Source organism: Actinia tenebrosa, unplaced genomic scaffold (assembly GCF_029948245.1).
Source record: "Actinia tenebrosa isolate PJP-AT-01 unplaced genomic scaffold, QUT_ActTen_1.0 PGA_scaffold8__29_contigs__length_14323225, whole genome shotgun sequence".
NCBI lineage: Eukaryota > Metazoa > Cnidaria > Anthozoa > Actiniaria > Actiniidae > Actinia > Actinia tenebrosa.
The window spans coordinates 12,544,204-12,568,048 of NW_028292585.1; the positions used below are offsets into that span (position 1 = coordinate 12,544,204).

Consider the following 23,845-nt stretch of genomic DNA (forward strand, 5'->3'; position numbering starts at 1 on the left):
ACCAGGTATGCTCAAGGCAATAGGCGACTTGCACTAAGAAATCACGTGACTTCTTGGATGGCAAACGCGCGCTATGTAAACAAACATCAAGATGGCCGCCGTCGCACCGGAAGGCGACAAAAACAGGTTAGTACAACCACTTAGACGTAACTTTTTAGCTTTTTTCTACCAAATATTGGTACCCATGGAGTCTTCAAGCATATTTTACTTTTCGATTGGTCCGAAAGAAAAATTCTTACGCTAATTTTTTCACCAAATCCAAAGCCGCTTCCTGTTTGTTATCGCAACTTTTTTTCGTGGTCTTTGACCTGGGACTTGCTTTTAAAGGGTTTTCCCCTAGAAAACTTTAAAAACAATACACTCTAAACACAGGACTTTATCTTTTGCTTTACTTTTCGCGAATTAAAATCGTCTTATTCCGAATTTTCACAATTCGTGTAGACCAACAAACAACTATGTTTGTTGTGTTCCTAAATGCACAAGCGATGGTCGACGTGATGATGGTTTGTCATTTCACCGCTTCCCTTGTCGAGAGGAAATAAGAAAACAGTGGATTGTTAAAATACGAAGAGACATCGGAGAAAACTTTAAGGTAAGATTTTACGTTGGTTACTGTTCGTTACTAAATTTTTTACTAGATTTTATTGGTCAGTCTTATTTTACAGCGTCAAACTCGCTAAAAAATTTATTTGTATACAAAGCATATGTGAGCAGAAATAATTTACGAGTTTTTATGAATATTTATGCCTCGATTAGATAACATCGAACACCAGAGTATGTTCAAGACATTTTGACACTGATCAATATGAAGAAGAAAAGGATATATGTGGGCGCCGAAGATTAAAAAAGCATGCTATACCAACTCAGTTTGCATGGACCATCAACAAGCCTCCCAGACGCGTACTTGTGAGGAAGTTGCCAAATGCTGCTATGTAAGTAATAAACAATTCATGTTAATCATGCAAAGAGAAAGAGAAATCAAAACTTAACAAATGCTCTTGTTTTATCTTTTTCAGTACAATTTGCTTATTAGTTGTTTTATATATATGTTGCTTTAAAAATTAAAGAAAAATTTATAGACATATAACACTATATTGAATGAAAAACCCAAAATACTTTCCTTTTAATAGCATCATTATGCATTTGTTTGTAGAAACAGATATACAACTGGAACTGATGTTCTTGAAAATGAAATAACAAAACTAAAGAAGGAAATAGAAGACCTGAAGGCCAGATTATCTGCCATGAAGATCTACAAATTTGGATGTGAAAGATTCACAAATGATAGCAATTCCATCAAATTTTATACTGGATTTCCTTCATATCAGCATTTTATTTTATTTTATGAATTTGTGCAGCCCTCTGCAGAAACCATGACATACTACTATGGAAGTAATATATCAGTTGGGCGCCCAGGCAGCAAAAAAATGTTACTTATTGATGAACTATTCCTATTTTTGGTTAGAATAAGACTGGGGTTGAAACTATTTGACCTGTCACATAGGTTTAATGTCAGTGAGTCAACTGTAAGCCGTAAGATTATTACCTGGGCCAATTACTTGTACTTCTTCCTTGGGATGCAGCCTATTTGGCCTTCTTTTCACACTGTTAAACAGAATATGTTCCCCCTATTTAAAATGTTATACCCAACTACCCATTGCATTATTGATTGCACAGAAATAAAAGTGCAAGTCCCAACATCCCTGAAACTGCAATCCCAGATGTACAGCAACTACAAGAGCTCAACCACTCTTAAAGGCTTGATTGGAATCACACCAAATGGTGCAGTGTGCTTTGTCAGCTCTCTGTATACAGGCTCAATTTCAGACAAAGAAATAACTGCACAGTCCGGTATTTTAGATCTTTTAGAGCCCCATACTAGCATTATGGCTGATAAAGGCTTTGACATTGATGATCTTTTAGTGAACAAGACAGTAGATCTTAACATACCCCCTTACTTATTAGAAAATAGTCAACTTAAGCCACAAGAAGTCATAGACACAAAGAAAATAGCCATGTTAAGAATTCATGTTGAAAGGGCTATCCGAAGGATAAAAGAATTTCACATTTTTGATGGCATTGTTCCCCTATCTTTACTAGGAAGTGTTAACCAGTTGTGGACTGTGTCATGTTTGTTGACTAACTTCCAAGGCCCCTTAATAAGAAGGGATTCTTCAAGGGCCTAGGGTCTAAATTTATAATAAATATTCATGCCAATTTACTCAGTTTTATGGTAATATATATATAATGAAAACAAGAGTCATATAATTGGCAAAATAATTTAATTAAAATTGGTGTTCTTGAATTAATTCAACTTTTTATCTTTTCATGAAAAAGATTTCAATTGATATGAATTAATTTGAAATAAATTAATTGAATAAAATATATTGTAATAGTTGTTTTATGGCAATACTTATTAATAATATTTTTTACGTATTGCATAAATTATCCTTTTTTCAGTGTTATTTGAATTTACCTAAGAAATAACACAGATGATTGCATTATGTTATATAGTAAGTAAAATAAAAGGTATCAACTCTGTCTTTGCTCTCTTGAAAAAAATTTCTGTCAAATAGAATTCTCTCATGAAAATAAAGATCACTACTTACAAAGCAAAAAAAGTCACACCATTGTAAACAAGTAATAGCTAGCTGACATTGTATTTGGTAAAAAAACTCATGTTTTCGTTTAAGAGCAAAGTGATTGGTGTCCTTGTCAAAAGTTAAATAATTCACATCATGTAAGCTTTCAACATCTTTACATACAACTTTAATTTCAAGCAAACCAAAAGGACTCATAGCATTTTCAGTGGCTAGTTCCATGTCAAAGACCTTGCGATCAGGAGAACACCCTAACCATGGGCAAACAGGATGAATAACAAGACCACATGGATATAAGTTAACAGAACTGTTTTTTACTTTGGTTGCATAGTTATAGGCTGCATATGGTTCCATCTCAATTCCCTTCTTCATTGCTGCTGTTTGGACATGACGGGTTGGGTCTAGTTGCTTGCATAAAGACTTGAAGTTAGCTTGTCTTTTAGCTACTATGCCAAATTTACTGGCTGTTATTCTTTTCTTCCTTAAAGTGTGCCAAAGTTGACACTCACTTTGGTCTAGTTCTTTCTTCTAAATGAAAGGACATTTCCTCATCAACTCTTAAGGAGGTTAGTGTAGCTAATTGCTCAGCATTTAAACAGGAACTGAAATTATTGGTAAAAGAGGTGTTGCTGGTCAATGGTAAGGAAGGAAAATCAGTATTAGCATAATCATTAATGATATAGGAGGAAGTAAGCTTCTGTTGATAAGATAAAATGCAACCTATAGGAACTTTGCCAAATCTTGTAGAAATTGCAGGGAGGTTTGTATCAGACATGTCAGGTAAAAGGGTACATATGAGAGGTACAGGCTCTAGAGCTTTCAGGTTTTCTTTGTAAGTAGAGTCTAGCAGCAGGTATTGGGAGGCAGGGGAGTACAAAGAGCTCTTTATAGATTTAGTATAGTCCGCTCCTTCTCTAGTTTTCTTGACAACCACTTGATCAACACATTCTGGCGTGATCTTTTTTCCCCTAGGAATATTCCACCTTTGTGCTGACATAGTGCAGGTAAGTTCATCGGGCAATGCTGTTAGACCCAGCTGCTTGCAGTGTGCAATCAATAGTAAAAGTGCCAGGGTATGTTGACAGGCTCCTCCTGCACCAGCCACGCACGAACATTTCCCATATAAATTCTTGTTTTCCAGTAGGCACACAATAAATACTGAATGTGGCTTCTCTGATTTTTTCATCGAGCGAAAACATTTACTCTCTATCGTTGCCTCTTCTTGACTATAGCGAACTAAGAGAAAAAGTCAAATTTTAACAGAGTCCATTGAATATACAAGCACGACAAAGTACAGCCAGAGTTAACAACTAGTACAACAGCACAAGCATTGACCGTTTTTAAAGCTTTTTCGTACATTTTAATTCCCCAAAAAACTCACCTTTATAATCATGGAGATATCCTGTTTCGGCAAAAAATTTGTAGGCTTTTTTCAGACTCGTTGAACCTCCGCCAGTCTTTTTGGCAAATAACTCTACGTCGCCAAACGACAGTTCAGGCATCCTGGTAAGGTCAAGCGACCCTTTTTTCGCCGGCTCGCTAAAGAATTAGATCAATAACGATGAAATACGTCCTTGGAATGGAAATGTTTACTAACATTTCATGAGTCTGTGTATTGTTTTTAAAGTTTTCTAGGGGAAAACCCTTTAAAAGCAAGTCCCAGGTCAAAGACCACGAAAAAAAGTTGCGATAACAAACAGGAAGCGGCTTTGGATTTGGTGAAAAAATTAGCGTAAGAATTTTTCTTTCGGACCAATCGAAAAGTAAAATATGCTTGAAGACTCCATGGGTACCAATATTTGGTAGAAAAAAGCTAAAAAGTTACGTCTAAGTGGTTGTACTAACCTGTTTTTGTCGCCTTCCGGTGCGACGGCGGCCATCTTGATGTTTGTTTACATAGCGCGCGTTTGCCATCCAAGAAGTCACGTGATTTCTTAGTGCAAGTCGCCTATTGCCTTGAGCATACCTGGTCTAGCATTTCTTCTTTTGCAGTCGATACAATTTCCAACCAACTTTCGTACGGCGGAGTAACCTTTCACTATCCAATATTTCTATCTTAGCTCTGAGAGTACTTGAGTAGGACCACAGTGTCCAGCAATGTCGTGATAACTGCGTATCAGAAGTGTGGTTATGTGATGATTGCTTGGTAATATTATAGGATGCTTGTTATCGAACGGTAGTTGTGCTCTTTCCAATCGTCCTCCGACTCTGAGTACTTTCTCTTGTATCATCGGATTAAGCTTGCGTAGTGGACTAGTAGTGCTTAATGACTTGTTCCGGTGCTTCATGGTCGACCTTTCAGCTCTTTGACTGGTTTCTGTCTTAAGGACTGCATATTCATCAGCAAATGTCTTCTTTTGGACATGGATGACTATTTCTGTAGTTGCTTGCTTTATCTCTTGGACTGTTAATGGACCTGATGTAGGCTTTGTAGTGAATTTCCTTGACAGGTACTTGTGACACATGTATGCTTTGAAACGGAGAATCCACTCTACTGCCTTCTGTAGTCGATACCATGACGAGTACTGCTTTAGTAGCGATGTGACTTTGTCTTCATGCTGAGTTGTTACATTGACGCGAACGTCTTTCCTTACTTCTGGGTCTTCTGGAGACAGTTCGGTGATAACAGATGGTGATGCTGGCCACGTGCTCTCATCTGACCAAAGGAAGTCTGGACCTCTTAGCCAGTTCTGCAGGGTAGTAATGTCACAATCAGCGATACCGCGGGAGGCAATATCAGCAGGGTTGAGGTTAGTGTTAACGTATCGCCACTGAGACGGGTCAGAACTTTCTTGGATCTTAGCAACTCTGTTTGCAACGAACGTTTGGAAACGTCTTGATTGATTTCTCAGGTACTGCAGAACCGAGGTGGAATCCGTCCAGTATGTTGTACTGTCTACGTGATATTCTAGTTCTTGACTGATAACACTGTTCAACTTGATAGAGACTACAGCTGCAGACAGTTCGAGTCTGGGAATAGAAAGTGTTTTCATTGGTGCGACACGTGACTTTCCCATCGCGAAGGATAAATGAATCTTCCCCTTCACGTCGACGAGGCGTAGGTAAGACACTGCGCCGTACCCAACTTGGGACGCGTCGCTGAAATGGTGCAGTTGAACTTCTTTAACGTTGTCGAAGTCTGGTGGTTTAAAGCAGCGTCGAACACAACTCTCACCTTGTTAGGCTTCAAGGGATGTGTGACAGGATGATGTGGTAAATACCATGTGCGACTGTTGTTCTTATTAGTTAACTCTTGTTCTGTTAGGACTCTTGCGTGGTTGTCCCGTATGTAAGTGTTCATAGTTTCTTTGTATTTTTCTAGGAGACGTGAGTCGCCAATGAGGCGTTTCTTCAGTGTACGAAGTCGTCTTTCAGGGTACGCGCGGTTGTTTGGTAATTTCAGATTTGGATCCTTCCAGGGTATACCAAGTTGATAGTGTCCATTGACTATCTTAACAGATGACTCCATCATACCGAGTGCTTTCTTGTCGTCAAGGGACATGGTTGTAGTCGAATCCGCCGTAGGTTCGTTGAAATCAGCATTGAACATTCGTTCAACTCGTTGATGCAGTAGTTCATCATCTTTACGTAAGAAATTAACAGTCACCTTGTTATTGTCAGTTGTACCGAGTGGACCCATCAGAGTCCACCCTAGCGGTGTGCGAACCGCATAGGGTTGACCTTTTGTACCTCTTCTATACTCGAGAACCCAGTGTGCTTCGGGGTAGTCACTACCGATTAGGATTGTCACTTCTTTATCGTCGAGATGAGGCAGTTCTATTCCGCTAAGGTGTGGCCATGATGCGATGTCGTCAGTTGTTGGAATGTTGTGATTCGAAATGGACAAAATATCCACAGTCCATACTTTATCAAGATCGATAACTTCATCTGAGTCGGTTCCTTTAACGATCAGCCTCACCTCTCTTCCTTGACGGGTTGATGTTTGACCATTTACAGTTGTAATAGAGAAGTTTGTTGTATTACCATGTAATCCGAGTTTGTTAGCAATACTGTCCGAGCACAGCGTGACATCCGAGCCATTATCGAGCAATGCGTATGTATTTATCGGTATTGTACCATCATCATAACTTACAGTCACTGGAAGGGTGCGCAGACTAACTTTATGTCCTTTTGCAGCTGAAGTTGAGTCACAATTACCTGAGGCTCCGGCCCCACTTACTTGACTGGGTTGACTGGGCTGACTGGGGTTAGTCTGCACAACATGAGATGTAGGAACAGCTGCTGCTTGATTTTTGTCGGTTTCGTCCTTAGGAGCTGGATGTAAGAAGGTGTGATGTTTATTGCCACAGCCTGAAACTCTGCACGTATTTTCACTTCTACAGTTGTTAGCAACATGGTTACGTCCGAGACAATTATGACAAAGTCTTGCTTGCATAGTAAACTCCTTCTTTTGCTGAGATGTTTTATTCTTAAATTGTTCGCAGCGTGCTAGCCTGTGTGACTCTGCGCACAGTGGACACTTGCTTGTAGACTCTCTTTGAGCAGACACAGGATTAGACTCTTGTTGAGGCACTTTATCACTAAACGTGGTGAGCGTTGTAGCTTTGGCTGTTGGAGGTGGGAAATTTGATCTTCTTACAGTGGTGGTCCTTACACGTGACGAGTTACTCTCTGGACTAGAACCAACAATCATACCGTACATAGTATTAGCAAGAGTAGCTCGTTCATCAACAAACCTTGTCAAATGTTCAAATGTAGGTTCAGTTCCTTGTCTGATCAGAACTCCTGCTACCTCAGCCCATTTACCTTGCAAGCGTACAGGTAAGCGTTTAACTACTTTAACAAGATTATCAGAACTATTGATATCTGCTTCGAATCCCATACTTGATAGAGTTAATTGACAGTTTTGCATTTGTGAAGCAAGCTTAGTTAAGCTTGACGCATCTGAGTTCTTTATCTGTGGGCCATTGACCAGGCGATTAACATAGGCATGTGCAATCACATGTTTTTGGCCATATCTTGAGTGGAGGATTACTTTAGCCTTGCTATATGCTGACTCCTTGTCAGGAATAATAATACAGTTCTTGATGGCTTCACGAGCACGTCCTGTACATTGATGGATTAAATAAGTAAGCCTGGAATCTGCATCTGTTAATTGACGTTCGATGTTTATTTCGAAGTTCTTTATAAATGTCCAGTAATTAATAGGGCTACCATCGAATGTCAAAAGTTCCTTTCTAGGCATTTCAAATCCAATCCTTAGAGACGATGCCATGAGTGACATAGCTTCTTGTTGTTGTTTAAGTAAATGTTCAAAATTCTTTCTTTCAACTGGTTCACTAGCATTAGATTTATACGACTTGTCTCCAGCTAAACTGTCAGCACTTAGTGGTTGATTTCTTTCTAACTCAGTGGAGTATCCATGTTGTGAATGTTGATTAATATAGGGAGTAGATGTTTGTACTTTTGATTGAGGCGTCAAAGGTTTCATAGGCGATAATTTGAAGCATGATGGTTCAAGCTCGTTATCCTGATTTGGGCGATAAGATGAATTAAAATGTCCAATCTTGGTTTGATAAGAGTCGTCAAAGTCCTTTTTATAACGAATAAGAGCGGCATATTCATCGGAAAATTTCAGTTTTTCTTCGACATCGGCGTCAGATTGTAGTTTAATTAGAATGTCCTCGTAAGAATGCAAACAGTTATTGTAAGCAGTGTCCAATTTCTGTTTAAGGTTCACGACTTGATAATAATTAGCCGAATCGTTCATTACGTCGTTCAGTTCTCTGTAAATTCTATTAAGATGTCCTAAATGACCTGACTTGGACTTCTTTAGATGATAAATTTCGTCGACTTTATGCTGTTCCAAGGTGTCGGTCATCTACATCTTCGTCAGCTGTAGACATGATTTATTTGCACTTGAACACTATACTAGCGTATGATTAATCCTTGGAGACTCGATTGAAGAAGTAAGATGTGGTCATAAGCTTGTTCAAAGTTGATAAACAGAATTGACGAGCTGATTCGCAAACATGAACACCCAGACATCGGCGGCGGCGTGAGAATCCTTTGTCGTAAATTCGTAGCAGAACAAGTTTCAGAAACTTAAATGTAGGCACTAAAAACGTTGAAACGCCCACTGGGTTGTTGAAACTATTTCTGTATTTAACTTGAATCAGTAGAAGAACAATAAGAAGAATAAGTTCACGGTAAGGTAAGTTGGGTAATTTGATCGAATGAATCGAGTGAGTTGAGTGAGTCGAGTGAGGTTTCTAAACAAAAACAAACAGAATATTACAAACTAATATGAATATAAGGAAAATAATGCACTAGTTACATACCTGACGGTTAAAAGTCCTACATAAATCTATGATACAAAAAAATAAACGAAAAATACTACGGATGATCTTGCACGTGTAAAACAAAACTCGAAAGTCAAAAACTACCGCGCAGGCCTGGGTCTGATTTACTTTTTTTGGTAATTTATGTTAATTCGTTGTTACATTGATTCTCTTGCTTGAAGTTTCTCTAGAAAGATATAAAAGTTTAACGACTCATCTAACATGCGCAAACTTGTTTCTTATTTGCAGCAACTTGTCTAAAATGCAGCATTTCGTCTATCATAGCACGAGCAACTTTCAACTTTCAACAATTCGCGTAACTAGCAAGATGTCCCTTATTGGCCACCGTACCCTTTGCTATATATAAACAAAACTACTTGAAGTTAACTTGATTTTCATAACAATTTTACTGAACAATTTTTTAAGATACATTTTGCTTCACGAGAATGTCGGCTACAGTCTACGAAGAACACGATAAATTTGTCAACTTGACGATCAGAAGAACGGGAGCAATCACTGTGTCAAACGCGTCTGTCATGTGAGTATATAAATAGAACTCGAGTAGCTTAATTTTATTTCACATCGATTTAGCCTACAACAAAACCTACCGACTTGTTTTTTTACGCTGACAAAGAGTTCAAAGCCCCAAACTGCCATTAGACTTAAGTATATTTTTCCTAAACAGTGTTCTACATACATGTATATATGTATGAGTAGAACGTTGACTTTACACCGATCAGGTACAGGCGGATAGGTAGGTGTTTAGGTGTGTAGGTAGGTAGTAGGTAGGAGTGTTGGTGTTAGTGTTGGTGTTGGTGTTGGTGTTCATTACACAGAATTGCCCATCAACTCTGGTCATTTCCAAATGAGAGATATTATTTGAAGAATGGTGGAGCATTTAAAAAAATAAACACTGTAATATCTCAATACTATTAAAAAGATTTGAAAAAGAATTGGAAAAAACGATTAAAAATATCTTTAAAGCAAAATTCGCGTGCATTTTCCCCAAATTGGGTATCAGTCTCCGCTCGGACAGCTTCTCGAACCAGTACCAAAATATATGCTGAGTTCGTGAGCAAATACGTCCGTTTTAAAGCGAGATCTGGAGACGAAATTATGGATATTAAGCGATAAATTAAAGAGGCCAAGTTTCTATGGCTATACAAATCGCGGCAAAAGTATGATTTCTTATGTCAAAAAAAGCACTGGAAAGTCTTCATTTTGGACTGTTTTGCTTTATTGGGTCAAAGTTAAAACTCCTGAAAAATCGCTACTTGCTTTCAGCTTCAAATAGAGCTGGATTTTGGAAGCAATCAAGCAATTCAGTTAATTTGAATGATTTTCTTCACGACGAACAGCAGGACCCGAACAAACTGCAGGAATGATAAATTTCCATACATATAAACACTACGAAACCTGAAATCGACCCACAACAAATCGCATGTTGGCAAATTGAATCACCAAAATAAATGGTAAGCTTATATTGTGTGGTTGTCATTCTTTAATATTCCTATGTTACTTTTCTTGCATTGACTTTCAATTTTCACAATGCGCTAAAACTTTCAATATTATGACTTTGCCTTATAAATATAAATGGCCGTGAGAGGAAAATCGATATTCGGAAACTGGAATCTAGTAATTTGTTCTCTAATTTCCCGGATGTGTCACTCAATTCTGTGCGATGTTGGTGTTGGTGTGGGTGTCGGTGTCTGTGTGGGTGTGGGTGTTGGTGTTGGTGTTAGTGTAAGTAGGTAGGTAGGTAGGTTGGTACATAGGTAGGTAGGTGAAATGGTAAGTAGGTAGATAAGATGAGTAGGTAGGTAATGATAATAGGTAGGTAATAAATAACAATAATTTATAAAAAAAACTTAATATTACGTGAATGTTTATGTAATATTTGCACAATACTCCACAATACTTCTACTCGCTTGCTAATACTCCATTTTTACTATAGCGTTAACACTTCGCCACAAACCGCCATTACTCCAGATGACTACACAGAACCGATTCTTAACCACCGCTTCTTTGTTGGGGAGATTGAAAAAGATATCTCAGTAAATATAGTCAACGATAGACTTGTAGAAGATGATCAGACGTTCCAGCTTTCATTGACTGGTGTTGATGGAAGTACCTTGTTCTCGGACTGTAAGACTTCTAATGTAACTATTGTCAGCAATGACGGTAAGAGCCAAATGTATTGGTTAATTTGAACAATATGGATGAAGTTCGTGTCTGAGTGACTTAAAGCTTGCTGACGGATCGAATGATTGATCTTTGAATGCTTTCATTTCAGTGAACATATTCTGCAGAGATCGGAGAGGACATCAAAGGTTTTACGAGAACAGACAAGGTCCTGTACTCATGGAGTTCACGCGAGAAGGATCTCTGCAATACAACCACACAATGAGGTATGGCTTGCAACATCAAAAATATTCTAAGCAGATTTTCATGCTTAGGGACAGAAAATATCGTCACTTTCATCTACGCGTGAACCATATACTCTGTTGTATAAAGTCGATCTCGTTGGAAATGGACAAACGTTGACGTTTTAGCCGACAAACCTTTAAGTTTCAATAGAGAGTTAAAATGTCTAGATGTCTGTTGATGCGAACGACGGTAAATACAGATAGAACCATAAGAAAAGGAAAACAAAGGCGCGCGCGGAAAAAAAATGTTTTAGCGCTTTTTTGATCGATTTTTTTTACTCTTTTGCATTATGGATTAGAGCGCATGCAGTAAAACCATAAAATAAAAACAAAGTTGATACTGACAAAAAGTAGCTATTTAAAGTGACTAATAGTTACTAGAACTCAACCAGAACATTTATTAAACAAAAGACACAAATGGTCTCTTGTGTATTTATCTTTGTATGATCAATGTGCTGGTTGAGTGCTAGCAACTATTCATCACTAAATAGCTTCTATTTGTTAGTATCAACTTTGTTTTTAGTTCATGGTTTTACTGCACGCTCTCTACTCAACTTGACCTCAAAAACATCAAAATAATCAAAGTAGATTTTTCCCCCGATTTTATTTTCACCGTTCAATTGGGCTACCCAAACGGTTCAGGCAGTGGTAGATCAATCCTATCGACTTTTTTTCTTAATCCTGATCAAAATCGCCTTTAGATAGACAATATGTTGGGTTAGGTACCAGGGGAAGTAACGACTAAAGTTAGCTAAAGACGCCATTAATTTATAACATTTAATATCTTATTGATTGATGATTCTTGACTTCCGTGTTTGGCAAAATTAGGCTCTTTCCAGGTGTATAGGAAATATATTTAAGTTAGAATGTCATGCGATCAGCATAGTTTGGGTTCCCTGTGGCACGTGATCCCACGTCCGCGTCTTCGCGCGTGGAAGAAGACCTCATGGCGCCAGTTAAAAATCTTTTCTTACTTTTTTTTATCCATTTTTCATCAGAAGACGCCAGGATGTAAGTAAATTTATGTTGTAATTTCAAGAAACTTTTCTCGATGATGACTTGAAGTAATTATTTTCTAGGTTTTACCACACATTGTAAGATTCTTTAAATAAAGTTTTGCGCGTTGAAGGACAGTGCCGTCTGAACAGCTCTAAAGGAGTATAGTAGGACAGATTCACTGTCATTGACTGTTACTGACCTGCAAAAAATTGGAACTCCCTTATTCAAAAAGCACTTTTACTGGATTACTAGAGTTATCTACATTTCCCAGAAATTTCATGGGTAATTTACGACTTATTTGATGGTTTCGTCTTCTCAGCGATCACCCTTGTCGTATTTTGCCTTGCACCTGGCGACAAATTAGTGTTCTAACAATATGATCATATTCATATCAATACCATGAGTTCAAAGTAGTTGTAATGGATCCTTCTCAACATTATCTTGAATACGCGGAGGCTAACATGGAAATTTAGATACAAAGAAAACGCCACTAATTCCAAAGATTAAACTTTTTTGTGTGTGTTTCCATGTTAGCCTCGCATCGATGGTAATCTTGAGAAGGTTCCATTGTTTTTTCATCTTTATATTTAAAGAATAAATATTTCGTTTGTTTTTACAGACCCTTCAATTTAGCGAAAGTAGATTTAGAGACGGACGCTGGGAATTACCACGAAGAATGTTGACTGTGAATGTTTGTATTTCAGAATCCGTACGCTTAATGGCACCGCCCAATCTGGTGAAGACTACATTGCTATCGATAAAACCTTAACATTCGCACCCAACCAGTCCAGCATAAGAGAAAATGTGGTGTTGGTGAATGATAACGTCCTGGAACCTGACGAGACGTTTAGCTTGTCTGTGACGTCATCAGATGACAGGGTTAACATGATATGTCCTGGTACCGAATTTACTATTATCAATGATGACAGTAAGTATGAGCGCCTTGCATGAGTGGAAAGTTGAAATTTGTACCCAAAGAAGAAAGCTTAAACGTATCGCAGCTGCGAAACAATGCCGTGCCACTGGTTTTAAAATTTGTAATGAAACTCTTTTTCTATCTATCGAACAAAATGGACGCCATTTCTTAAATTTTAATTTGTTTTCTTCGTTTCTTCGGCAAAATCTGTATCACTGTAACACTGGTGAACGGTGGCACTTCTCCGAATCCATCCCCCTCTCTTTAGATCTGTCACTGGAATATCAAGAGAGATATCGGGAAACCCATCCGTGCGTTTTTATCTTTTCTTTCGTATCACTTTGTATAGCTTTTATCAGATGTACTAACCAAAGCATTGTGGTCAGCGAGGGTAACAAAACCGTCTATTTTACTTTGAAAAGAGAAGGTGTCTTGAACATAACTTCTCCTATCTGGTAAGACACTGATTACCGCTCATTTCTATCTGCACTTGAATGACTTCTACTTCTAAAGATTTGAAATACTTGTAAAACTTTAAAGACTCGTAAAGCTATATTTTTGGTGTAACAGGTTTAGTACAAAAGACGGCACAGCATTTGATAAATCAGACTACAAGCCACAAAACCAAGTCAACAGAACCTTCCTTCCAGGTCAAGTGTACATGACGTTAAGCGTCGATCTGGTTGACGACGAGTACAAAGAAAATAATGAAAATTTCTCAGTCATCATTGGATCTCATGACCACGACACGACTCTTACGTCAGGAGACAAATGTGAACTTATTACCATCCAGGATGATGAACCAAGTAAGAGCGATTCTGTGATAAGCAAAGTGTTATTCATCTAGACTATTCACCCACCCATCCATCTATGGCTATCTACCAATCTGCTACGTATCCATCTTACCATCTATCTACCCATCCATCCATTACCTTTCCACCCATTTATACATTCATCCACCCATTTATCCAGCCATCCAGCCATCAATGCACTCAGTCAACCACCGACGCATTTATGCCTATTGATTTACCCAACAATCCATCAATCTCATCAATGAACCATCCGTTCACCCACTCACATGTATAAACCTCTACATATATCCTTCCATTCATCCTTCCATTTACCAAACTTCCAACCCACCCACCGATTCATCCTTCCATTCATCTACCCATCAATTCATAGCTCCGACTCAGACAATAGTGAACAAATCAACATTGCAGCAGTTTTTTCAATGTAATCAAGATCTTGTCCCACAAATAACTACAGATTATCCATTTTATAGAGTACTACAAGGATTACGAGGCAGTTTTCTATTGTTTTCACAGGACAGAAACTATTGCCTATTGAAATATTCAATTTTGAGCCCTCAGAGTTTTAAATTTTGAGCTATTCTAGATAATCTGTTAATCTTGTGGGACGTAGCAACGGTAAGTATGGGCAGTCGGAACCATGAATGCACTCAATCAACCACCAACACACCAATCAACACATGTATTCACCGAACCATCGATCCAATTCATCAAACCATCCATCTATCCACCTATCTCTCCTTGACTAATGATTAATAAACTATATTTTAGATCGTGGGTTCGAATCCCAGCGAGGTCGGAAATTAATTTTTCCGAATTTAATTCCAAGGGCTTTCGCCCGGAATAACCTCGTTCCCAAGCACTACAACTTACCTATATTATCTTCTACTATTTCATTAGTGCCACGCGGTCCACATACTCTATATTTTAGATCTTACTGAGGGAATGACAAAGCAACAAGCAGAAGGTAATGAAATATTATATTTCAATATGTCAAAGATTAAAGACGACAAATATGACATTGCCTAAATTATTTCCAGATGAGTTGGTCTACAGAATGAACTTGAGGTCAACCAATCAAAACTGAGAATTTAACATTTTCCTTGATTTTGCCAAGAGAACCCATGAAATACGAATTCTTCACTTTTTGAATTTATCCTAAACGCAAGTCGAACTCATAGCGGATTTCCTTTTCAATCCACAAAGAAATCTACATTATCTATATCCCTGCTCAGAAAATGCTAACGAAAAAAAAGTTGACCCATAATTCGTTTAGGGGAACGATGTCAACTCAGCAGGTCTCGAGACAGTACTTTTTTTATGAAGACTTCTTTAATTCGTTTTTTTTTTTTCAGCACTCCTCGCAAGACAGCGCAATCTCGAAATAATTATTGGAGTGGGCTTGGCAGTCATGGCTTTGGTTGTTCTAATAATGCTCATAATTTTCTTTTTCTTGTGGTAAGCACAAAAATCAACTTTATATCTATAAACAGCGTCTTGGGAAAATTCTGCAAACAAAATGAATATCTATATATTATCGATATATCGGGGATATTATGGGTAATTTTCAACTGGTTGAAAATCGCTGCAGGTATTTAAAGAAGTTGATCGTTTCTTTTTTTATTATTTTCTTCTTTGCAGCGTACGTGTGGCATGATCAAGTAGTTAAGAAACACTGAAAAGTGGAATCTATTGACTCAATGTATTCATGCACATCACCACACGTTCTCGGAATCTTCAGGGAATCGAAGACACCATGAAACAACCAATCACTACCCACTATATTGCTTATGGCACATCACGACACGATACCTTTAAGGAAATGAAGACACCATATAAACAACCAATCACTATCCACTATATTGCTTATGGCACATCACGACACGATACCTTCAAGAAAATGAAGACATCATATAAACAACCAATCACTACCCACTATATTGTTTATTGCACATCACATCAACACACTGTCGCGGTACATCCATGAAAATAGTCCCTTTCCCTGTGTGATCTTGAAAGGTAGCCGTGCCTTTGCATCGAAGCGAGACGAACGGTGAGCTTGCAATGATAGAGACCTTTTTTAACACATTGTTTTAACACCTTTCGTCTTACTTCCATGCAAAGGCGCGGCTACCTTTCAAGACGGCGCAGGCAACTGTGGTAATCGTTTGACCACCATTGGTGGGTCGTTGGCATTTAAGGACTTTTTTATAAATTGTCTCAGAAGTCTTAATATTGAGAATCTTAATTGTTTGAAATAAATGCTGGTCCTAGATTTTCAAACTCTAGTTATTTACAAGCTAAAAGTTAAAGTACCCCTAAATCAATATTTTCAGTTTATTGAACGGAGTGAATAGATGAGTGAATGGTAAAATATTTGATATGACTCGAGTGATGCATCTTGGATGCAGCTCTCGGAACCGATAAGCCGTCCATGAGGGGGATAAAGGTCACGGTTCCAGTCTTTCCTCGGCTAGATACATAGATTGTTAAATATATTCTGATTGACAAGCCTAGCACGAAAAATAACCCAAGGTAAAGCATTCCATGCTTTTTTAATATCGAAAGAAGGGCCAAGAACGCAATGGGAAGCTATCAGCATCGGCGCCCAAAGACTCGCGAAGATAAATACGAGAAGTAAACATGTTTTTAAGAATCCGCGCTTTTGATAGTGTTACCCTGGTTCGATTGAACTCGTGTGCTGCTTTTTTTTAAAAAAATTTACTTTATATTCAGTTAACGGCAGACCAATTTCATTAACGAGAATCGCTATTTGACCTGCACTTTCAACCTCTGGACAAAGATCTAAACAAAGGTAACGAAAAACCGCCCCCAAACGCCTGCTAAGCAAGCTATCAACACGATAGTATCATGTTCTTTGCCACGGCGCTTTATGATCCACAACTGATAGTGCTCTTCCACTTCTTAATATATTAGAAATTCTCACCCTTCAAAATATCTATAAAGTACCTATTCTTACATTCACTCACGACTGGTATAAAAAAAATCCCCAAGTGTATTTGATGTTTTGTTTTCAATATGCAAACAATGTACATTCCTATAACACTAGACATGCATCAAAACAAAATTTACACAAACCAAAAGTTAAAATAAATACTGGAAAGAAAACAGTTCGTTTTATGGTAACAGAATTCTGGAAAGAAATTCCTAATCATTTAAAAAACCTTTAAGCATTTATTAATAAAAAGTTGAGAAACCATGAGACTCGCCCCATGTAAGGGAATCCGGACTTATGGTGGATTCCGGATTCCAAGCGCTGGATTCCGGATTCCGAAAGCCTGGATTACAGATTCCAAGGTTCTGGATTCCGGATTCCAAAACTTTTGTATTGCGGATTCCGGATTCCATATCGTTAATTTTCAGATACTTTCTCTGAAAATTATATTTGATGTACTTGCCAGTATAAGTAGAATTAAAAAATTAAACGAGGCTTACCTGTAAGGTGAAGTTTGATTGGGATTCTACCTCCTCATTCTTGCATAGAGAGATCACGTGCCCACCCCATTGTCTGGTGTATACCCACCCATTTCTTGGGATAACATGGGCCCGCTTTAAAGGATGAACTTCACTACGCATGCGCTATCTCACGTGATCTCTCTATGCAAGAATGAGGAGGTAGAATCCCAATCAAACTTCACCTTACAGGTAAGCCTCGTTTAATTTTTTAATTCTACTTATACTGGCAAGTACATCAAATATAATTTTCAGAGAAAGTATCTGAAAATTAACGATATGGAATCCGGAATCCGCAATACAAAAGTTTTGGAATCCGGAATCCAGAACCTTGGAATCTGTAATCCAGGCTTTCGGAATCCGGAATCCAGCGCTTGGAATCCGGAATCCACCATAAGTCCGGATTCCCTTACATGGGGCGAGTCTCATGGTTTCTCAACTTTTTATTAATAAATGCTTAAAGGTTTTTTAAATGATTAGGAATTTCTTTCCAGAATTCTGTTACCATAAAACGAACTGTTTTCTTTCCAGTATTTATTTTAACTTTTGGTTTGTGTAAATTTTGTTTTGATGCATGTCTAGTGTTATAGGAATGTACATTGTTTGCATATTGAAAACAAAACATCAAATACACTTGGGGATTTTTTTTATACCAGTCGTGAGTGAATGTAAGAATAGGTACTTTATAGATATTTTGAAGGGTGAGAATTTCTAATATATTAAGAAGTGGAAGAGCACTATCAGTTGTGGATCATAAAGCGCCGTGGCAAAGAACATGATACTATCGTGTTGATAGCTTGCTTAGCAGGCGTTTGGGGGCGGTTTTTCGTTACCTTTGTTTAGATCTTTGTCCAGAGGTTGAAAGTGCAGGTCAAATAGCGATTCTCGTTAATGAAATTGGTCTGCCGTTAACTGAATATAAAGTAAATTTTTTTAAAAAAAAGCAGCACACGAGTTCAATCGAACCAGGGTAACACTATCAAAAGCGCGGATTCTTAAAAACATGTTTACTTCTCGTATTTATCTTCGCGAGTCTTTGGGCGCCGATGCTGATAGCTTCCCATTGCGTTCTTGGCCCTTCTTTCGATATTAAAAAAGCATGGAATGCTTTACCTTGGGTTATTTTTCGTGCTAGGCTTGTCAATCAGAATATATTTAACAATCTATGTATCTAGCCGAGGAAAGACTGGAACCGTGACCTTTATCCCCCTCATGGACGGCTTATCGGTTCCGAGAGCTGCATCCAAGATGCATCACTCGAGTCATATCAAATATTTTACCATTCACTCATCTATTCACTCCGTTCAATAAACTGAAAATATTGATTTAGGGGTACTTTAACTTTTAGCTTGTAAATAACTAGAGTTTGAAAATCTAGGACCAGCATTTATTTCAAACAATTAAGATTCTCAATATTAAGACTTCTGAGACAATTTATAAAAAAGTCCTTAAATGCCAACGACCCACCAATGGTGGTCAAACGATTACCACAGTTGCCTGCGCCGTCTTGAAAGGTAGCCGCGCCTTTGCATGGAAGTAAGACGAAAGGTGTTAAAACAATGTGTTAAAAAAGGTCTCTATCATTGCAAGCTCACCGTTCGTCTCGCTTCGATGCAAAGGCACGGCTACCTTTCAAGATCACACAGGGAAAGGGACTATTTTCATGGATGTACCGCGACAGTGTGTTGATGTGATGTGCAATAAACAATATAGTGGGTAGTGATTGGTTGTTTATATGATGTCTTCATTTTCTTGAAGGTATCGTGTCGTGATGTGCCATAAGCAATATAGTGGATAGTGATTGGTTGTTTATATGGTGTCTTCATTTCCTTAAAGGTATCGTGTCGTGATGTGCCATAAGCAATATAGTGGGTAGTGATTGGTTGTTTCATGGTGTCTTCGATTCCCTGAAGATTCCGAGAACGTGTGGTGATGTGCATGAATACATTGAGTCAATAGATTCCACTTTTCAGTGTTTCTTAACTACTTGATCATGCCACACGTACGCTGCAAAGAAGAAAATAATAAAAAAAGAAACGATCAACTTCTTTAAATACCTGCAGCGATTTTCAACCAGTTGAAAATTACCCATAATATCCCCGATATATCGATAATATATAGATATTCATTTTGTTTGCAGAATTTTCCCAAGACGCTGTTTATAGATATAAAGTTGATTTTTGTGCTTACCACAAGAAAAAGAAAATTATGAGCATTATTAGAACAACCAAAGCCATGACTGCCAAGCCCACTCCAATAATTATTTCGAGATTGCGCTGTCTTGCGAGGAGTGCTGAAAAAAAAAAAACGAATTAAAGAAGTCTTCATAAAAAAAGTACTGTCTCGAGACCTGCTGAGTTGACATCGTTCCCCTAAACGAATTATGGGTCAACTTTTTTTTCGTTAGCATTTTCTGAGCAGGGATATAGATAATGTAGATTTCTTTGTGGATTGAAAAGGAAATCCGCTATGAGTTCGACTTGCGTTTAGGATAAATTCAAAAAGTGAAGAATTCGTATTTCATGGGTTCTCTTGGCAAAATCAAGGAAAATGTTAAATTCTCAGTTTTGATTGGTTGACCTCAAGTTCATTCTGTAGACCAACTCATCTGGAAATAATTTAGGCAATGTCATATTTGTCGTCTTTAATCTTTGACATATTGAAATATAATATTTCATTACCTTCTGCTTGTTGCTTTGTCATTCCCTCAGTAAGATCTAAAATATAGAGTATGTGGACCGCGTGGCACTAATGAAATAGTAGAAGATAATATAAGTAAGTTGTAGTGCTTGGGAACGAGGTTATTCCGGGCGAAAGCCCTTGGAATTAAATTCGGAAAAATTAATTTCCGACCTCGCTGGGATTCGAACCCACGATCTAAAATATAGTTTATTAATCATTAGTCAAGGAGAGATAGGTGGATAGATGGATGGTTTGATGAATTGGATCGATGGTTCGGTGAATACATGTGTTGATTGGTGTGTTGGTGGTTGATTGAGTGCATTCATGGTTCCGACTGCCCATACTTACCGTTGCTACGTCCCACAAGATTAACAGATTATCTAGAATAGCTCAAAATTTAAAACTCTGAGGGCTCAAAATTGAATATTTCAATAGGCAATAGTTTCTGTCCTGTGAAAACAATAGAAAACTGCCTCGTAATCCTTGTAGTACTCTATAAAATGGATAATCTGTAGTTATTTGTGGGACAAGATCTTGATTACATTGAAAAAACTGCTGCAATGTTGATTTGTTCACTATTGTCTGAGTCGGAGCTATGAATTGATGGGTAGATGAATGGAAGGATGAATCGGTGGGTGGGTTGGAAGTTTGGTAAATGGAAGGATGAATGGAAGGATATATGTAGAGGTTTATACATGTGAGTGGGTGAACGGATGGTTCATTGATGAGATTGATGGATTGTTGGGTAAATCAATAGGCATAAATGCGTCGGTGGTTGACTGAGTGCATTGATGGCTGGATGGCTGGATAAATGGGTGGATGAATGTATAAATGGGTGGAAAGGTAATGGATGGATGGGTAGATAGATGGTAAGATGGATACGTAGCAGATTGGTAGATAGCCATAGATGGATGGGTGGGTGAATAGTCTAGATGAATAACACTTTGCTTATCACAGAATCGCTCTTACTTGGTTCATCATCCTGGATGGTAATAAGTTCACATTTGTCTCCTGACGTAAGAGTCGTGTCGTGGTCATGAGATCCAATGATGACTGAGAAATTTTCATTATTTTCTTTGTACTCGTCGTCAACCAGATCGACGCTTAACGTCATGTACACTTGACCTGGAAGGAAGGTTCTGTTGACTTGGTTTTGTGGCTTGTAGTCTGATTTATCAAATGCTGTGCCGTCTTTTGTACTAAACCTGTTACACCAAAAATATAGCTTTACGAGTCTTTAAAGTTTTACAAGTATTTCAAATCTTTAGAAGTAGAAGTCATTCAAGTGCAGATAGAAATGAGCGGTAATCAGTGTCTTACCAGATAGGAGAAGTTATGTTCAAGACACCTTCTCTTTTCAAAGTAAAATAGACGGTTTTGTTACCCTCGCTGACCACAATGCTTTGGTTAGTACATCTGATAAAAGCTATACAAAGTGATACGAAAGAAAAGATAAAAACGCACGGATGGGTTTCCCGATATCTCTCTTGATATTCCAGTGACAGATCTAAAGAGAGGGGGATGGATTCGGAGAAGTGCCACCGTTCACCAGTGTTACAGTGATACAGATTTTGCCGAAGAAACGAAGAAAACAAATTAAAATTTAAGAAATGGCGTCCATTTTGTTCGATAGATAGAAAAAGAGTTTCATTACAAATTTTAAAACCAGTGGCACGGCATTGTTTCGCAGCTGCGATACGTTTAAGCTTTCTTCTTTGGGTACAAATTTCAACTTTCCACTCATGCAAGGCGCTCATACTTACTGTCATCATTGATAATAGTAAATTCGGTACCAGGACATATCATGTTAACCCTGTCATCTGATGACGTCACAGACAAGCTAAACGTCTCGTCAGGTTCCAGGACGTTATCATTCACCAACACCACATTTTCTCTTATGCTGGACTGGTTGGGTGCGAATGTTAAGGTTTTATCGATAGCAATGTAGTCTTCACCAGATTGGGCGGTGCCATTAAGCGTACGGATTCTGAAATACAAACATTCACAGTCAACATTCTTCGTGGTAATTCCCAGCGTCCGTCTCTAAATCTACTTTCGCTAAATTGAAGGGTCTGTAAAAACAAACGAAATATTTATTCTTTAAATATAAAGATGAAAAAACAATGGAACCTTCTCAAGATTACCATCGATGCGAGGCTAACATGGAAACACACACAAAAAAGTTTAATCTTTGGAATTAGTGGCGTTTTCTTTGTATCTAAATTTCCATGTTAGCCTCCGCGTATTCAAGATAATGTTGAGAAGGATCCATTACAACTACTTTGAACTCATGGTATTGATATGAATATGATCATATTGTTAGAACACTAATTTGTCGCCAGGTGCAAGGCAAAATACGACAAGGGTGATCGCTGAGAAGACGAAACCATCAAATAAGTCGTAAATTACCCATGAAATTTCTGGGAAATGTAGATAACTCTAGTAATCCAGTAAAAGTGCTTTTTGAATAAGGGAGTTCCAATTTTTTGCAGGTCAGTAACAGTCAATGACAGTGAATCTGTCCTACTATACTCCTTTAGAGCTGTTCAGACGGCACTGTCCTTCAACGCGCAAAACTTTATTTAAAGAATCTTACAATGTGTGGTAAAACCTAGAAAATAATTACTTCAAGTCATCATCGAGAAAAGTTTCTTGAAATTACAACATAAATTTACTTACATCCTGGCGTCTTCTGATGAAAAATGGATAAAAAAAAGTAAGAAAAGATTTTTAACTGGCGCCATGAGGTCTTCTTCCACGCGCGAAGACGCGGACGTGGGATCACGTGCCACAGGGAACCCAAACTATGCTGATCGCATGACATTCTAACTTAAATATATTTCCTATACACCTGGAAAGAGCCTAATTTTGCCAAACACGGAAGTCAAGAATCATCAATCAATAAGATATTAAATGTTATAAATTAATGGCGTCTTTAGCTAACTTTAGTCGTTACTTCCCCTGGTACCTAACCCAACATATTGTCTATCTAAAGGCGATTTTGATCAGGATTAAGAAAAAAAGTCGATAGGATTGATCTACCACTGCCTGAACCGTTTGGGTAGCCCAATTGAACGGTGAAAATAAAATCGGGGGAAAAATCTACTTTGATTATTTTGATGTTTTTGAGGTCAAGTTGAGTAGAGAGCGTGCAGTAAAACCATGAACTAAAAACAAAGTTGATACTAACAAATAGAAGCTATTTAGTGATGAATAGTTGCTAGCACTCAACCAGCACATTGATCATACAAAGATAAATACACAAGAGACCATTTGTGTCTTTTGTTTAATAAATGTTCTGGTTGAGTTCTAGTAACTATTAGTCACTTTAAATAGCTACTTTTTGTCAGTATCAACTTTGTTTTTATTTTATGGTTTTACTGCATGCGCTCTAATCCATAATGCAAAAGAGTAAAAAAAATCGATCAAAAAAGCGCTAAAACATTTTTTTTCCGCGCGCGCCTTTGTTTTCCTTTTCTTATGGTTCTATCTGTATTTACCGTCGTTCGCATCAACAGACATCTAGACATTTTAACTCTCTATTGAAACTTAAAGGTTTGTCGGCTAAAACGTCAACGTTTGTCCATTTCCAACGAGATCGACTTTATACAACAGAGTATATGGTTCACGCGTAGAT

At 37.9% G+C, this 23,845-nt stretch overlaps 5 protein-coding genes across 6 annotated transcripts in view; 2 read left to right on the forward strand and 3 right to left on the reverse strand.

Annotated features, from left to right (window-relative positions):
- Nucleotides 1-24: 24 nt before the first annotated feature.
- Nucleotides 25-2,221, forward strand: LOC148905206 (uncharacterized). The gene is made up of 4 exons (XM_089040902.1): nt 25-126; nt 442-592; nt 757-932; nt 1,154-2,221. Exons 1-4 carry the CDS (start codon nt 92-94, stop codon nt 2,184-2,186), a joined length of 1,395 nt encoding a protein of 464 aa, XP_088897028.1. The 5' UTR covers nt 25-91; the 3' UTR covers nt 2,187-2,221.
- Nucleotides 2,222-2,756: 535 nt separating this feature from the next.
- Nucleotides 2,757-4,547, reverse strand: LOC148905207 (uncharacterized). Its single transcript, XM_089040923.1, has 3 exons — nt 4,446-4,547; nt 3,982-4,139; nt 2,757-3,836 (listed from the first exon to the last, which is right to left on the reverse strand). The coding sequence occupies exons 1-3, from the start codon at nt 4,478-4,480 to the stop codon at nt 3,106-3,108; spliced, it is 924 nt and encodes a 307-aa protein (XP_088897049.1). The 5' UTR covers nt 4,481-4,547; the 3' UTR covers nt 2,757-3,105.
- A 104-nt stretch (nt 4,548-4,651) lies between these two features.
- LOC116299468 (uncharacterized) lies at nt 4,652-5,617 on the reverse strand. Its single transcript, XM_031708128.2, has one exon. It carries the CDS (start codon nt 5,615-5,617, stop codon nt 4,652-4,654), a length of 966 nt encoding a protein of 321 aa, XP_031563988.2.
- Nucleotides 5,618-9,216: 3,599 nt separating this feature from the next.
- On the forward strand, nt 9,217-16,327 carry LOC116299467 (extracellular matrix protein 3). Of its 2 annotated transcripts, XM_089040908.1 has the most exons (9): nt 9,217-9,440; nt 10,857-11,083; nt 11,196-11,310; nt 13,032-13,255; nt 13,593-13,698; nt 13,814-14,049; nt 14,984-15,019; nt 15,408-15,510; nt 15,694-16,327. In XM_089040908.1, exons 1-9 carry the CDS (start codon nt 9,349-9,351, stop codon nt 15,707-15,709), a joined length of 1,155 nt encoding a protein of 384 aa, XP_088897034.1. In that variant the 5' UTR covers nt 9,217-9,348; the 3' UTR covers nt 15,710-16,327. The 2 variants fall into 2 exon arrangements, with proteins under 2 accessions (XP_088897034.1, XP_088897035.1); XM_089040909.1 differs by lacking the exon at nt 15,694-16,327 and having other exon boundaries at nt 14,953-15,019; nt 15,408-15,418.
- Nucleotides 16,328-18,899: 2,572 nt separating this feature from the next.
- Nucleotides 18,900-23,845, reverse strand: part of LOC116308559 (uncharacterized) — a 52,469-nt gene continuing 47,523 nt past the window's right edge. The window contains exons 23-28 of the mRNA XM_089024357.1: nt 21,972-22,195; nt 21,529-21,634; nt 21,178-21,413; nt 20,208-20,243; nt 19,717-19,819; nt 18,900-19,533 (exon numbers count right to left, since the gene is read on the reverse strand). Coding sequence (XP_088880483.1) covers nt 19,518-19,533; nt 19,717-19,819; nt 20,208-20,243; nt 21,178-21,413; nt 21,529-21,634; nt 21,972-22,195 — 721 coding nt within the window. The 3' untranslated portion in view covers nt 18,900-19,517. The remainder of the gene's footprint in view (nt 19,534-19,716; nt 19,820-20,207; nt 20,244-21,177; nt 21,414-21,528; nt 21,635-21,971; nt 22,196-23,845) is intronic.